The sequence below is a fragment of the Cyprinodon variegatus genome, unplaced genomic scaffold, assembly GCF_000732505.1.
Source record: "Cyprinodon variegatus isolate N-32 unplaced genomic scaffold, C_variegatus-1.0 Scaffold1068, whole genome shotgun sequence".
Lineage (NCBI taxonomy): Eukaryota > Metazoa > Chordata > Actinopteri > Cyprinodontiformes > Cyprinodontidae > Cyprinodon > Cyprinodon variegatus.
The window spans coordinates 144737-162763 of record NW_015151521.1 but is presented as its reverse complement, the minus strand read 5'-3'; the positions used below and the strand labels follow the sequence as shown (position 1 = coordinate 162763).

At 37.7% G+C, this 18027-nt stretch overlaps 1 protein-coding gene across 8 annotated transcripts in view; it reads left to right on the top strand.

Moving 5' to 3' along the window:
* The window catches only part of gramd1b (GRAM domain containing 1B), a 173401-nt gene that overhangs the window by 93864 nt on the left and 61510 nt on the right, over positions 1-18027 (top strand). The window contains exon 1 of one of the 8 annotated variants that reach the window (XM_015400079.1): positions 10599-11054. The exons of the other annotated variants lie outside the window; for them this stretch is intronic. Coding sequence (XP_015255565.1) covers positions 11032-11054 — 23 coding nt within the window. The 5' untranslated portion in view covers positions 10599-11031. Of the gene's footprint in view, positions 1-10598; positions 11055-18027 lie in introns of those variants that run through there. 8 annotated transcript variants of the gene reach the window in all.

Sequence of the window (18027 nt, the reverse complement as noted above, 5' to 3'; positions counted from 1 at the left end):
GCGATGCATTGTGATGCATCAAAATCCCATTGACTTCGTAAAATCCGAAATGTGCCAAGATATCTGCTTTCCAAGCTTTTGGTGCATTTTTAATTAGGCCTACCCGTCTCAGCCATCTTGATTGTTGTTGGTATGGACCCGGAAGTATTCACAACTTGTCCATTTGAGGCCAGAAAATAAACAGTGACATAATCGATTATGGCACGTTGCCGCATCGATGCTGAATCGTGCATGCCCCGCATTGCAATGCATCGCTGAATTGATTATTGTTGACACCCCTAATATTTATGTTTATGTGATTATTATTTTTGGTGTAACTCAACTTATTGAATAGAAAATCGTACTGGGCAGGCAGATTAAAGGTAGGTGCTTCATGGAGCAGGCAGGTATTCACTGTCTTACTCACAGTAAAATAATGAGGGGCTTTGCCTTTCCTGGACGGGGAAGGGCTGCTGCTCGTAGGTCACACAAGATTTATTTAGACAATCAGTTACAGCATCAATGAAAGTTTGAAAACCTTTATTTGGCATGAAATATGCCTTGATTATCCAACTTCTTTCTATTGCTATTTGTTCTTTATTTTATCAGAAAATCTTAAATTAAAATATGTTACATTGTGCAGTGTATTAAAAAAACAACCCCAATGTGACAGGTGTTCTAAAGTAGCTTATTTTTAATGGTTTGTTTTTCTAAAGCGGCATTTGTGATTGTATGGCCATTATTGCTGTGCTATGTGCCATGACTCACAATGTATTAATCTTTTTTTAATCTCTACAATTTAGCTTTATCATGATAGTACCACAGAATACAGTAATATTTTAAGTCCACGTGGCCCACCCCTATTATGACGATATGGGTCAATATAATACAACTTTTTTCATAATTGAAGGAAGACTCGCTACAGGAAAAAATCCAACTTTGACTCTACAACCACTGGCAGTCCCATAGCTTCATTCTTAGAGACCAAACCATATTTCATTAATAAGAGACTGGACTATATATTTCATTTTTAAGATAATAAAAAGAGAGTGACTTAAAGGACATTCAGCTGAAGGCTGAAACTGAAATACCTTTTTAAAAGTCCCCGTGTGTCTTTATAAGAGCTGTAAATTCAATTAAACATCTGAATCTCAGAAATTAAACGTGTTTGGATCTGATTTAAGGATGCTTTAATGCATTTGCAAGTTTGCTTAAGTCAACATGATGTAAGTCTTCACCAGTCTTCTTAAGCTGTTCGGTATTAATACTAAATGCTATTAATACCAAAAGTTCAGCTTGCTAGAGATGAACATTAAACCTGTTTTTATTTTTAATGAACACTACATACTTTCCCAGCATTAACAAAGTTTATTATCTACTTTCAATTCTTAGCCCTTAGTTTGTTTAATTGCCTTATCTTGAATAGTAAATGGATTAATAAAATAATTCATTTTCACGTCACCTATTTTACATTTTCTATTCTTACTGTTTCTATGCTTTGTATAGTAGGGATGGAGAGAGTGTGTTGGAGGTGTTCTGTTAAAGAAGCACTGACCTATTTTTGGGACTGCTTGCTGCGGCAGAAAAAGGAACTTATTTTTTTTTTTGAAGCCAAGCTTTCAATATCAGCACATTTTGTTCTTGCTTTCTTTTTTTTCCGTAACACATGCGACAAAGCAGCAAAACTCCATCTGTATTTTACTTTATAATTTTTTCTCACAGAAGCATTGTTTTTTTTATATTCCAGTTTTATGTTCAACTTTGAATGAATTTCTCTGTGTTATCTGGTTAAATTGTCTCTGTAAAGTGCCTTGAGATGACGTGTTTTGTGAATTGGCGCTATATAAATAAACAGAATTGAATTGAATTGAAATATATTTTAACCTTACAGTGTTCTTCTGAAATATGTATCTATTGGACAGCATTTCTCATGATTTTGTCGTTTTGTCATCCTATCACCTCACGACTTCAGTATTTTTCATATGTTTGCCCTATACCTTTGAAAGAATATTGGATTAGCTTTCACTGTTCCAGGAGCTGGGATCTGCTACATGTCACTCTTTGATATTTATATCTGTTTATTCTTACTGGTGGATGTCACTTAATTGTGAGACATAGGCTTCCTCTTTTGTGTGAATAGTTATCTGTCCTTTGTGTTGCTGCATTTTGGTATGATCGACTGGCAACCAGTCTAGCCTCTACTGTACTTTGTTTGTTGCCCTTTGGTCATTAGAGGCAAGCACAAACACCCATCAGTAACTTTTTTTGAGCAAAGATTATGACAACAAAGAGTGTGGGACTTTTTACTTGAAGGATTTTAAATAGAGATGCACTATTGGAACTTCCTGCTGCACATTCATCTTGACTTTCTTATATATTAAGCCAGCCACATTCAGTTTTAATGGTCCAAAAACAATACGAAGCATTGGCTGTAAGTTTAAAACTGGGTACATACAGTAGTTAAAAATCTATATATACATTGAGCCGAGGATTATCGAGTCAGAAAATTTGGTGCCATGCTGCAGGTAATGAGGATGTTTCACTGATTAAAAGATAAATTGGTTTTGCTGTCTCTCCCTCTGGTTTGCATAAAAGATCCAAAGGAGAAAGAAGGATGCTGAAGGTTATGTCATGAAAAGTGACCTAATATTAAAAACGAGTTGATATACCCTGAACAATATAGATTTTGGAGTTTCAAAGATATCTGTGGAAAAGCTGATATGACTTTAAACAGGAACTAATTAAGGTTTAATAGCAGAATATAGATAATGGAGAAAAATCTAAAAATGAGACAGATCTTGTTTTTGGCTTTTTGTAGGGATTGTGCTGAAATGACAGAAAAACTAAAGTACAAATATAAAGTAATCTTTACCATCTTATTAGATATTTTATGAAGTCATCTAATAGTCTTTCTTACCTTTGCCTGTTAAATGCCTGCTATTTTTTCCTATTCTGCATATGAATGCACTTTTCCTCTCCCATCAGTGTGACCTTGACAACCCGTATTATCCAACAGGGTCAATTCATCAATAATCAAGCTGCCTCCCAGCCACATGCTCACCCATACATTTCTCAACGACACGCAAAATATAAATCTTATCCTTTCCCTTTCTATGGAAAACAGTTTATATTATAATCTGTGTCGTGTTAAAGAGCAAAGAACGGCTATCAGGTGGAATGGGAGAGACAAACTCTACCAGCCCGTCCAATCCCACAAAGCAGTGTAGAAGGATTATTCCAGATTATCTGCCAATGCTATTCTTGGACATGAATGAAAAATCTCTGGAGCAGAAAAGGACTGAGTGAGTGCTGGGGACAAAAAAGATAAAAACAATATGCAAGAATTTTGTTTTTGATACATCAATAATTTGTGTATTTCCACAGAATCTGTATTGCAATATTGATTTGTTTGAATTAAAATCAGGAACATTAAACATCTTGTTTAGTTGTTTCCAAAAGGCAAGTAACAAACTAAATCCTACTAGAGCATTAATTATATTTGTTTTAGATTATCGCTTTGTCAGTACTATGAATGCTGTGTTCTTAATGTACAAACAGATACACATACATGCTTAATGTTCATTTTAAATAAAAGAAGCAGAATCATCATGTTTTTCTATTAAAATGGCTTAGATATTATTGAATTCTACATACGATATCTAGAGTGTACTTTATATGAACTTGTCTTAATACTACAGTAAAAAAAGGGAATGTTATTACTTTAGCCAGCAGGTGGTATCATTGAGAATATACAGCTCTGACTGTGGAACGTAACTGTTAAGGAGCTGTCCATTCAGCACTACTCTGTTACAGGAACTAAGGCACAATCACAAATGAGAGCCTCGGAAATAAACAATTCAAAATTAACTTAGATTATAAATGAAAGATAAAGGCATAAGATGTTCAAATTAAACAGAATTCTACTGGCTACTGTTTCTCAGATAGATAGATAGATAGATAGATAGATAGATAGATAGATAGATAGATAGATAGATAGATAGATAGATAGATAGATAGATAGATAGATAAACTTATGCTTTATTTTGAGATCAAACAGCTCTGTGAATAACCTGACATAAAATAACCTAAAATGGCAGAATCACTCCATAAAATACACAAACAAATCAGTTTTATGCAGATCTTTTCACTTTCCAATGGGAAAAAAAATTGGCTTTGGGGAATTATTACGATATGTTATTTTATTTGATGGGAAATACAACTGGATATTGCTTTTATTCAGCATTTTGCCTTACCCATTTTATCAATGTCTTTCGTAGTTTTAAACCTTTAGCTCATTTTAGTAAAAAGCTGTCAATTTTTTGTATATTTAGCACCTGTTTCAGAGCTACCCTTGCTCCTTTTATTGAAAAACAAACATTGGTTTGCTGGCTTCTTCTGAAAGGTTCCCCAGTGTTGGTATATATTCTCCACTTATGGATTATGGCTCTAACGTTGTTTAGCTTTTATCCCAAATACTTAGAAAGGTTTTAATAATCTTAGATCCATGGATCTTATCCACTAGTTTTCTACAATTTTCATATTGTTGTCATATTTCAGCTGTCAGACATGGTCCATTTAAATTATTCATCACGTGTAGGTCCATTAATAAGAAGGTTTGGGTTTTGCTAGTTACAGTAGATTTAGCCCATCTTTCAAATAAATTGGAATTTACTGACATTAATTTAATGCTTTTTTATCAGATGAAGTTAGTTTGAAACGCAAAAATAGATTTCCATGATATTTATTGTTTTTTTTTTTTTGGTCTTTGCATCTGGTAACATCATCAACTTTTTAATGTTTCTCTGTTTTTCTAACATTTAAAATGAACAGAGGGTCACAGTGACCTTGATCTCTGTTTCATTTAATTTCTTTGTGATGATAATATTGATAAAAATGAGCAGACCATGCCTCTTGTTGCATCAGAGTCATTAGCTGGGCCAAGATGTTCTGCTTTTCATTGGGTCATGTTTTTATACATGAACTTTGTGATCTCCCTGGATTTTCCTTGAAATGGTGAGCACATGATTCATGCTAACAATAGGCTCACTGCGGGGTAGTATGATCCGTTCTCTGTCTGTTAAATTTCTTTCTGCTCCAGACTAAATGAGCACCACACAGACTGTGTGAGATGACTTGATGTCATGTTGCTGCATTGAAGTATAGGCAATTTCACTCACAGCTGCACCCTGGAAATGTATATGGGTGAATTTAACATCTTTCAGGTTTTTACATCTCACATCTGTTTTCTTCTCATTCAGTTTGTCAGATTCAGATTCAGTTTGTCAGATTCACAATTCCCTACCCATGGCACACGGACATAAAATCACAGTAAAAATTGTCAAGTTTGTTTGTAGAATACAAGGACCTTGACTTCAGTTTTACATCAAAAGTGTAAACAACAACCACAGTATATTGAAAGAGTGCATAATAAATTGGACAAAAACAACAAGTAAAATCAGAATCATAGCATTATTTACAAGTTTGAATGTGCATCTCATTGTTTTTTTTTTTTTTTTTTTTTTTATTTAAATAGAGGAGATAAATGTTCTGTTTCAAAACTACCAATATTGTCCATCCTACAGTCTATAATCTAAAATCCTTTTAGATGTTTTAGAAACTGACAGTGTGATGAGGGGCATGGCTAGAGCATAGATTAACACAGCAATCCCTCTCCCCCACTTGTTTCTGCGAATTGCAGATCAGCTAATCAAAAAAGCAATAGTTTCACTTTCACAAAGGTAACGCTGTCAGTTTAAAATTAAACAGTGGCCTTTCTGTTAAGTATGAGATTAGGGGCAGGCTATCTAATCACGCGATAACCCAAATAATAACCTAGCTTGTGTTTAAGTTTGGATTTTTTAGTTTTCTTTAAGAGCGGAATGGCTGCAATAAGTATCGTAATAATTACATTTATTATTTATGACCCCTGTCTCGATTCATCAGATCACCTTTCTGTCATGCTAATTCCTGCTTACAGGCCCTAGCTGATCAGGGCTAAAAAAAAAACAGTCAAAGAAATCAGAGTGTGGTGTGAGGGGGCCATTAGGAAACTCCAAGATTGATTTGAATGCTATGACTGGAATATGTTCAAAGATGCAGCAACCTATGACAACAAGATAAATATAGATGAGTATACGATGACTGTTTCAGCCTATATCAATAAATGCATTGAAGGCGTCAGCATCACAAAGAACGTCACCACCCGAGCAAACAAACGACATTGGATGAAAGGGGAGGTTTGGAAATCGCTAAAAGTATGGAACTCAGCTTTCAAGTCTGGTGACAAAGAGGCACTGAGGACAGTGGCTTTCAACTTGAACCATGCCATCAGATCAGCGAAGCAGAACCACAGCCAGAAAATCCAAGATCTTTTTCATGACACCCGCAACACCAGTGGGATGTGGCAAACACGGACTTCATAAATGCATTAAATAACTTTTTTGGGATGTTTTATGTACGGTACTAAACAGCACTCCAGCAGTAAAAGCCGTTCCACACCAGGGGTAGGAGGCACTAAACCTGGACGTAGCTGAAGTGAGGAAAACTCTGAGGAGAGTCAACCCAAGAAAGTCCCCAGGACCTGATAACATACCTGGGAAGGTATACAAGGATTGTGCAGGTCAGCTGGCTGGTGTCCTCAGACATTTTCAACACCTCGCTTGACCAAGCCATATTGCCAGGATGCTTTAAGTCTGCCAACATCATTCAGGTCACCTTACTCAATGACTACCGGCCTGTCATGAAGTGCTTCGAAATGCTGGTTAAAGAACACATTGTCTCCAGTCTCCTCACCATCATCCCATAGTATCTAATTGGGAAACTGGAACAGCTGGGCTTCAATACACGCCTCTGCAATTGGGTATTAGACTTCCTCACAAACAGACCTCAGTCAGTCCTGCAGTCACTAAGCACAGGCTCCCCTCAAGGCTGCATTGACTCCTTGGCTCCTGAGCCCCCTGCTGTTCAATCTGATGACACATGACTGCGTCCCCAGGTTCACCACCAATCACATTGTGAAGTTTGCAGACAACACTACGGTGGTGGGCCTCATCAGAGACGACAACAACCAGGACTACAGAGAGGAAGTGGAGCAGCTGGTGGACTGGTGTAGAGACAACAGCCTGATCCTGAATGTGGAGAAAACGAATGAGATCATCATTGACCTCAGGAAAAATCTGCCTGACCACACTCCACTGCTCATCCACAGCTCAGCTGTAGAGGTGGTCAGCATCACCAAATTCCTGGGGGTGCACATCACAGACAACCTCACCTGGACTGTAAACACCACTTCGCTGGTCAAAAGGGCACAAAAGCGCATGTACTTCCTGAGGAGAATGAGGAGAGCCCATGTTCAATAGTAGCATTCTGACCAGCTGTCTCACTGTGTAGTGTGGAGGCTGCAGATTGGAAGAAGGTGAGAAGAGTAATAAGAACTGCAGAGAACATCATCTGGTCGCCTCTTCCCTCCATAAAAGACAGTTGATCCCAGCGCTCCATGTCCCTAGCCCGTAACGTTATCAATGACCCCTCATAGCCTCATCATGGACTGTTCTAACTGCTGCCCTCTGGGTAGAGGCTTTGCAGAATTCAATGAAGGTCCAGCAGATTTCAAAACAGCTTCTCCCCCACTGCCATCAGACAGCTGAATGGTGAAAAAAATCGAAATCACGTCACAGAATCTGCATCAAACTGACTACCGTATATCGATGTGTTTTTACACCATGTTTTTTCTCCCAAGATGTTTACATTTGATCACTGCTGCACTTTAACAAGTGGAAAAGTCATTAAAGCTGTACAAAAAGAAATGTATGCTGTATACTTTCTGTATATACAAAATGACAGTAAAGGACATCCAAGTCTACTACTCTCTACCCACCTCTGATTCTATGTAAAATGGTTAATTAAACGGTTGTGTATTATTTTAAATGCTGATCAGAGACAGTGCTTACAATGTGTAAAAGTTATGTTACTTTTAATGTAATGTGCAAAATGGAAATTAGTAGGTAGGTGTTCATTGGATTACAAATTAGTTGAAACTTTTCCATTGAGGATAAACTGAACTGGGCACTGAACTAAATTAAACTGAAATTTCAGGTTACCTTATCCTCTACTGGCCAGTGGATACTTGTGTTATTCATAAAGTGCAGGAGTGTTCATTTTGGTCACAATAAAAAAGGTAAATGATTTTTCTTTATTAGCATTTAGTAGCTATATACTGTATTCTAGATACAAAAATGATGCAGACACTTTTGTTTTTCTTTAATAACCAATGAATTCTTGTAAAGAAAGGAACGTTTACTAGTTTTGTTTTTTGCACCAAGGAAGATCACATCCATTTGTGTAATGTTACTGTGAAATTATGGTATTTTTATTCACAAAAAAAGTTCAATACTGTTTCCTTCTGGCCCATGCATATTTTTTTATGATCATTATTATAATTATTATTCTTTGTTTATTGCTGTCATATTTTGGTTTTCAGAAGTATAATGCTGCCATTAAAGCCTTGAATAGTACTTAAACACAATACATTGTATTTGAAGTGAATGTAAAATTATTTCTTTAGAGGTATCTTCAGATTTGAGCCCTTCTTCTGTCTTGTAGCAGAAACACACCACTGTATGTCCTACACCACCCACTCTGCCTTAACAACCTCTGCTTTTGGTTCAAAGCCATTTTTCTGTCAGCCAGTCAACAACTCAATGCCTTCAATCCATCTCCAGCTGACAACAGCTCTGTAAGTGAATGGAACTCAGAGCAGTGCACATATAAAAAAAGCTAGGGGTCTTCTTTAACCAGACATCGAACCAGAACTTAGCTGTTCATCTCATTAGACCTTAATTTGCACAGATCATGTTTCCGTAAAGTAACAATTTCCTTCAGTCTGATTGCAGAAGGCCTGGATGCTCCCTGACCTTTTTTTACCTTGAATTGAAAAAGAAGTGAATGCCTATGTTTGCTAATTAATAAATTAGCTGTAGTAATGTGAACAGAGTTACTCTTGATTTTGATCATATCCTTTTACAAGGTAAAGATCAACTTGATTAAATGTCAAGGGTGCAGGCTCCAGTGTTCTTGTTAAATATACTTTTCTTTTTCTAGCTAATTAAGTTGATTAAATTGGCTGGATTTTTTTATTTGTAATTCAACACTTTCTCTGTCCCTGTGATGTGAATGGTGAATTTCATATAAATACTCTTTACAGTAAATTGGAACAACACGAGAACTGACCCTTCTAGTAAGTAAAAAAATGTTAATGAGATTTTATATGTGTGTGTGTATATATATATATATATATATATATATATATATATATATATATATATATATATATACACACAAGTCATTAGGTGTCTATAGGTGTTTATAAGTAGGGCCTGTTGCATATCCACCATGTTTTTCCATGCAGAGCTGTCTGCATATTTTTTTTTTTATTTTCCCTAGGCGTGTGGTGGGGAAAAATTAGGCGACCGACAGTCACAGTGTGGCAACCTTGTGGATGTGTCAAGCATAAACCAGCCTTAAGGGATCCTCCCTTTTGTTTTTAGATTCTTGGGGCTATAAACCATTGTGGTGCAATTTTCAAATGAGCTCATTGCTTAATGCATTTAATAGATGCAACATATACACAGCATTATTCTGGTTTGAAACAATAGCCTGAAGGTGAGGAGCTCTGCTCTGTAATGACAATCCTTAAAATCACCAAACTTTTTTTTTTTTTTTTTTTTTTTTTTTTTTTAAATTTATTCTTTTTTTTTTTTTTTTTTTTTTGCAGCCCTTTCACTATATGGATTCTTTTTGTTTACCTTCTTTAAAATCAACGTCTTTTTTTTTTATTAACTACCCCCAGCCTGAAAAATGTCCTTATAGCAGCAGATAATTGGAGTAGGCCTTTACCTTGCAGATATAGATACTTTTTAAATGAATTCCTCTTCAAAAGAAAGAGTCTAGATTAATTTCGCCAAACATTCTCAATATCAGCGAGGCGGTGTGGCAACATATCAGTTTGTCTATTCTCTTTATCAGTGTCATATCTTACCATGGGCTTGATGTGTTCATTGAAATCACATAGAGCAGAGCTGTATAGGCCTACTGTATACAAATTACTGTAGGTTAATTCTTAACTTATATGTTTGCCTTGTATTTTTACTAATTCATCAGCTAGACTACATAACGATAAACCTTAATGTTTCATGACAGTAAAATGGGGCAAGATTACTTTTGCAAAAATAAACAAGAGATGCACCAAAATACACCCACTTCCATTTGAGATTAACTAAAACTGATTAACACAATTGTAATTTTAAAAAGTAATAAAAATGTTGAAGGTTTCATCGGTTGTCGTGTTTCACTCGGATACAGATCATTGAAACAAGTTAAAAATGGAGACTTCCAGGTCTTTTAAACTGGATCTGTCAGGTTTATCTTAAAGAGCAAAGGAGAAAGGGAGCCATCTAGGGAAAAGGCCAGAATGAACAGGAGGGAGGGAGGGAGGGAGCAGAGAGAGATCCTGCGCTTGCTCACTGTGAGCACAGCAAGTGCAGCTCTCATCCGCTGCGGAGGCTGAGGCTGATACAGAGTGTGAGTGAGCAAACAGAAGCTCGGAGGGACGTTGTGGACCTAAAGGGAAACACAGTCAGAAAGTATCAGGAAGAAGTCATGTTTGCATCTATGTGCAATCCCTAAACCCTCCTTGCCTGTGCGGCATGCTGCAGCGAATGTTGCAGTGCGGGTCGACTCCTTTTCTTTTGGGAAAACCAAAGAAGCACAGGGAGGTGTGAGTTTCTGGCACCAGAGCTGAGCACTGCGGCACCTTGTTTCAAGCAGAGGAATGTAGCAGGCGGGCTGGACAGAGCTCAGGATCATCCTTCCAGAAGTCAGTCCTCTACTGTCCATCAGTCTTTCCATCTGATCCCCCCTGCCTGCTGTGTGCATCTCTCTGACTGTGTATGGGAGGTGAGGCGCTGGCAATCTGTCAGTCATCATGCGGCGGTGTGAACGGGCCGCCCTGTGCCCACAACGCGCTATGGACGTCAGACAATCCTCACTGTACTAATGAAAGGCTTCAAGCTCGCCTGGTAAGAATAAGCAGAGCAGAGGCAGATGTGACATGTTGCTCTAATTGGGTTTTTCAAGTACAAGTTTTTGTTGTGTGTGTGGCTTTAATTCTGTTACGTATGCAAAGCACAACTGAGCCAGAGGCAAGAAGTCTGGAACTGTTTTCTTGTGTGTCCTTTCTGGCTAACGTCCATTTAATGCTTCATGTTTATTATTCAAGAGGTGATTGTGCACATTTGTATGTTTTCACTAGAGCATATTAAGGCTAGATAAGGACCAGTAGACTGTGACCAGACTGTGCACATCCAGTGTGAGCTTCATGTAGCGTGCCTTTTTCCACTGTGACTCCAGCGACCCCACACTGCTCCCCTCTGGCTGGCTCAGTGTGATCAGAGCAGCTGAGGAAAAGCGCTCACGTGGCTGCCTGGAAAAGAGCTGGCATATACTCCGTCTGTCTCTTCCCGGCGTTCCTGCTTGCTTGTTTCCCTGCCTCTTCATCATTTCACATGGAAAAAGAATCCCATAACCAGGTGGACTTTGTTTCACTTTCTTTTCTGTTCCTGTTTTGCCAAAATGCTCCATCATCCTTCCTTTTATCTTCTCTACCCCCCACCCCTGTGCCCCTCCCCTTCCTCTAGCCTGGTATTTTTAGAGATGAATTACAGAGGAGCAGTGCAAAAAAGAAAAAAAAAAAAAAAAAAAGATAGAGAGCAGTTTGGGCAACGTGTGTCCCGCTTCCCTCTTTCCATTTCAGTTCACAAGGACCTTTTCGTTCCCCACAGGAGCTCTAGATTTCCCTGAAGCCCTTGTCTGTCTTTCATTATCTCTATATTATTCTCTGTCCTTCTTAAATCTATTGTCTCCTCTCTATCTTACATGTCTTAGAAGGGAACCAATCTTCCTATCGGTGTTCTATAGACAGCAGGTTGTGGGTTTGGATATGCTTTCTTAGTCCTTCATGGGATGAATTAGATGCCCTATGCCAATTATAGTTTAAGAATTTTGTATTTTTACTAACTGCAAGCATTGGTTTTTCTCTCCATGGTCCTTAATTACTCTGTAGTGTATAAACACTGGTAAACCTTAGTCTCTCCTCAGTTAATCTGTTTTCAGTTCATTGACATCTACAAGTTCCTTTATACTCAGCAGCCATCTGTTGGCATCACATGCTCCTCTACTGTACATGGAAGAGACTGGTCTTGTCCTGCTGTAAAGCTCTGTATAGGTGTGTGAATGACATTTAAATGGAATAGTTGTTGCACATGTATTCCTATTTAATTTAATAAATGCTAAAAATTCAGGTTTAAGCCTGATTCAGACAGTTTTGTTTTTATTTTCAAGTCACATATATTTTTATTTCATCTCATTTAATTAGCAGGGAAAGTAAGCTGTTGTGTAAGCAACCATCTGTTGAGCTGTAAGGTGATGAATTGAATGAGCTAATTTTCGTTATATTTTGGATAGTTTTTGGCCACGGCTAATGACATTTTACAACAAAATGTTCACACTGTAGGACCATAAAGACAACCATATGGATATATTTCAGACTGATGTTGTTGCAAAAGCTAATCAATGCACTGTGCAACTCTCTACTTTGTAATGAATATAGGAATATTTAATAAACTTGCGACTTTAATGTAAAGACAAGTAAAACACGTATAATAATATAGGTTATATAAATTCTATGTTACATTATAATAAGTTATTGTTGTAGTTGTTTTTGGTGTTTTTGGCCACACCTGTGATCAACAGGCTGTAATTTTAACATCTCAGACATAGCAGAGAATTTTACACTTCTTATCTTTTTAATTATTGTAAAATAGATGGCTAACAGTGCCACAGTCTTAATAAATCAATTAATAAATCATCAAAGCAATTTACTTTCAATGAATTAGTTAAATAAGTCGTTGTTTACCAGGAATCTATTTACCAGAATCTGATTAATCATGATTGATTATTTCGTTGTTATTTAATAGTGTTTGTGCAGCAGTGTGAACAGTATTAAACATAATTTGATGCATACACGGTTTGTAATGTGGTTCCTGCTGCCCAAAGTAAACAAAAAACCCTCTTAGCGTTCTGATGATATTTGTGAGACTTTTATTTAAGTCATAAATGCTGACTTGCTATCTATATTACACATTGATGCTGTAACTGAAATGTGGTTTCGTCCTAACATTTACAAAGCTGAATGCAGGAGAGTGTCTTAATTCTGTATTTTATTTTTCAAGGCAAGTGTAAGAAAGAAATCAGAACAGCTTGCACATGTTTGTGTGTGTGACAGCAAGGGGGGCTGGGAGATTTGTAAGGATTTGGCTAGGGTCCCAGTGTATGGATATTTGCTCTTGGTATGACATTTGGTGTGACTTAAATCTCCACACACGCACGTACAAGTGCTCAGACCCAGATGTGCATTCACAGCCAGCAGCTGCAGCTGTAGCAACACTAAGATCCTGATAGCAGGCTTGAGGCAGAGATTTCTGGCCGCACGTGGCCACTAGCCTCTTGTTATTGCTGAACAGTCCGATTGAAGGAGTAAGCATGCATGCATCTCATGCATCTTAAAATATCTTAATGAAAATTACCAAGAAAAATTCAGATTTTTTTAGCATCAGTATATGGAGGTCTTCTATCAGAGCTTTTTTTCACTTTTAGGATGTTTTTGTCAGTGCAAACAAATAAAAACACACATGCATACACAAAAAAGGAAAAAGAAAACAAATTAATGTAGAGTTTTGATGTACTTCCAGCAATATTCCAGTACTTGGTCTCATCTTTGTGCACAAATCCAAGGGAAAACTTCCCTAATGTCTCTCTGGGCTATTTTAAGCTCAATTTAATATTGCAGCTCCCAGGCCTCTGCTGCATGAATAATAATTTTCCTATCTGATTTGCATTAAAGCATCAGATGCTGAGGGTATACTTTTATTTGACCTAGTGGCTGTTTAACAGTTCCTCAAAAATAACAGGGACTTCAGATGTGCTGATTACACCTGTAAATTGGCAAAAGCCAGAAATGAATTGCCTGCTTTCAACATAACTGCAGCCTTACATATATAAATGTGAGACACAAAATCACAGAAGGCTCTCTGCAGTCAGGAGAAACTGCGGCATTGTTTCCCTCATGGCCTCGGCTTATTAACTCTGTCTCTGCTTCTGTTTCATCCCGTTTTCTTTGTTTTTTCTTACTGAATCCTTCCTACAAGTCATTTGTCATCGCTGATTATACTCTGTTGTTCCTCACTGCATTTGTCTTGCTATATTTAATGTATAACAAGCTTTTTTATTTTTTTTGTCATCTGCAGTATGACTGGAAATACCATACCCTACATGCTCTTAGTTTGCACATTTCTGTTTAATAGGAGAGTAATGGCTGTCTGTGTTTTTGTTTCATCATACTGCGAAACAAAAACATTTATCAAAAAAGCTGCCATCTGTTAGGACCAGGTAAACTGTAGATTATCATCTGCACCTACCCACCACAGTCCTTGGGGTGGTTATGTTATGCCAATATCCTGCTTGCACTATTGTAGATTTACTCAATTAGTACACCAAATGCTCTAAATATCTCCAGTTAATGCATCAGGACCTACTTTGTGATAGATTCAGGAAATTATTTTAGCATTAGCAGACATGTATAGAAAGTTTATAGTGCAATAAGTGTAATCTCTATTTCGCTAACTATAAAACTGAAGCATAAAGAGACATGAGAAATCCTGATCCAGTAGAAGAGCATAAATTGTACACCTTTTATTCTATTATGGCCAGTATAGAAACTATAACCCTATCCATAAAGAACCCCTTTTTTTAAAAAAATGGCAATACTTGATATTAACTTTGCGGTGTCCAGAGGGGCCTTTGGCATCTGTGAACTAACAGACTTTAGAGATAAACCATTGCAAAGCTGAAATGTGAATTTTTGTATTTAGATTAGTTGCCTCTGGGTTTTGCAGTTTTTGTGGTGTTAGTGAGCTTCCTGTCAAAGAGAGGATCTTTGACAAGAAGAAGGATCTTTCACTTTTTTTTTCATCACAATGTTGTTGTTTTTTTGCTGCTTACCTGCACTTTAAAAACTGAAATAGTCTAGAGAGCTATACTTAAAGAGATTTCTTTTTGTTTACACTTCGTGCACAAAATGACAAAATAAAATCTAAGTCTTTGCTGATGGCTCCGCCCACCCGTGTTGCTGCACTCCTGAAAAAACTTTTCAGTGCGTTATGAGGAGATGAAGGATCTCTCTTCGCCGGTTGATTACCCCTGGTGGTATTCCAGCCCAAGACCTAAACCAGGAATATCTTTCTTGTTGAAATTTGTCTAGAGGAAACAAGAAATTGGTCTGGCTGTTCGCATTCACAACAGATTTCAAGAGAGAACTCGGGCAAAACAACGGAATAATTTACCTCTTCCCCAATCTCATCTTCCAGATCATTCACAAAGTTCTGACTCTTCCAGGCCAGAGCTAAAGGAACCAATGTCGTACCCGGTTGTCACCTGAGGAACGACAACGTCGGATGAAAACTGCACTTTGCCTGTTTCTCGGTAAGAGTGATGATTTCTTCCTGTCCAAACAAGGGCCCACTGTTATGGAAAGGACCAGTGGGCAGTTTTAAGAACAGATCCTTCCACATGACATTACTCTGCTCTCTCCTACTGAATCAACCATTTCCCTCTTTTGCTTTGATCGATTCTGGTCGTGAAAAAAACCTTATGTATAACAATCTAGCTAAACAATTACTTATTCCTGTTGTACGACTACATAAACCACTTCATGTCTCAGCTCTAGATTGAGGTCCTCTGCCTGTGATCATGCACAGAATGGAAACAGTTAAACTTCTGGTGTCAGGCAATCATATTGAAGAAAAAAAAAATGTCCTGGTCTCTCCACTCTAAACCTACATTGTTTTAGGGTATTTTTGGCTCACCCTTCTTAATCCTCACCTGAAATGGAAAAACAATTCAGTTTAGTCATGGAGTAACCATGTCTATCAAACTGTCTACAGTCTGTCATGTCTCCAGTCTTAAATTCTCAAGAACAAGAAAATGCAGTAGACCTCTCTCAGGTTCTGCTTGAGTATCCTGACCTTCATCTTCTTTTTAGCAAGTCTAAGGCACTCTCATAACCTGTCCAAGCCTTGGGAAGAAAGTATGGAGAAATACATAAATGAGTAGCTACCTGCTGGAATTATCCATACCTCTACCTCACCTGTTGGAACAGGATTTTCCTTTGTCTGGAAAAAGGATGGATCGCTATGACCTTGCATTGATTACAACCAGATTACTGTGAAAAATAAATAGCCATTTCTCTCAGCAGCTTTTGAGCCAGTTCATGACTCACATTTCTTCACCAATTTGGTTCTCCAAAATGCCTACCACCTGGTCAGAATCAGAGAAGGAGACAAGTAGAAGACTGCATTCAAGGTCTGCCTAGGTCATTTTGAGTGTCTGGTAATCCCTTTCGGTCTCACAAACGCACCTGCAGTCTTCCAGAGTACACAAGGGACTCAAATCAGTTCTTATTTGTTTACCTAGATGACATTCTGATTTTCTTCAGGAACTTATCCAAACATAATATCCGTGTCTGTCAAGTTCTCCAACATCTTCTAGAGAACAAACTCTTTGTCAAAGCTGAGAAGTGAGAGTTTCATACCACATCAATCATCTTATTGGTACACATTCTTGAGAGGGGGCAGATGAAGACCAATCCAGAGAAGGTCCCAGCCATTCTCAATTGGCCTACTCCCTCATTTTTTAGGATCACCACCTTCCACTGCAGATTTATTAAAAACTAGAGTCAAACTGGTAAATCACTCACTAGCCTTACCTCCTCCAAAAGACCTTTCATTTAGTCACCTAAATGCAAAAAGCCTTTTTCAGAGCTCAAGAAAATGTTTGCGAATTCCCAGATTCTGATTCAGCCAGATCCAGAGATGGTCCTTGAAGTTGATGCCCGTGATTTAGGGGTCGGTGCAGTCCTTTCTCAAATTTCCTCTGAGGATAATAAACTTCATTCATGTGCCTTCTTTTCTCGCCATTTGTCTCAAGCAGAATTAAAATAGGATGTGGCCAATAGAGAACTCTTAACTATCCGTTTTGCAGGAACGTAACAGAAGAAGCAGGACAGATTTGAACAAAATTGGGTTTCTATGTCCTGATGAAGACATGTCAGATTAATTAGCATTTGTGTAAATGTGGCTCATTTCACGGATGCTTTTTTTTTTCTTCTATAATGGGGAGAACTGATTGAGTGTAATGTATTAAATGGTATAACTTGTGTTTTTTTATAAACGTAAAAAAAATAATAATAATTTTAACCATAAAAATTGGTTTTGCAGTGGCTAAACTAGTTTGAGGTATTGTGTGGACTGACTACAAGAATCTGACCTATCTACAAGATGCAAAACTTCTAAAACCATGAAAATCATGTTGGTCTCTGTTCTTTTCCCATTTTAACTTTGTCATATTTTACCTTCCAGGCTTAAAAAACATGAAACTTATCCCCTGTTTAGGCAATACTCCGGTGATCAGAAACCCAATATTTCAACCGTCATTCAACCTTCCTGCATTCTGGGGGTCTTATTGTGGGAAATATACGATCAAGTCCTGGAGGCTCTGTGATCTTAACGGACCCTGGCACTGGACCTCCGAACCGGGTTTATGTTCCAGCTTCATTAGGTCCCGCCTCATTCACTTGATCCACACAGCAAAAATTCTCCTGCCATCCTAGAATCAACCAAACTCTTGCACTCCCTAGACAAAATATCGGGTGGTCTACATTATATAATGTTAAAATTTATTTTGTAACCTGTCCAGTGTGTGCCTGCAACAAACCTAGTCACCAGCCTCCCAATAGTCTTCTTCAACCATTGCCTATTACTAAACATCTGTGGTCTCATTTTGTTACTGGACTACTATTATCTAAGGATTTCACCACCATCCTCACTATACCTGCAGGCTTCTCCAAAGCCTGCTGCCTCATTCTTCGTCAAATTCCAT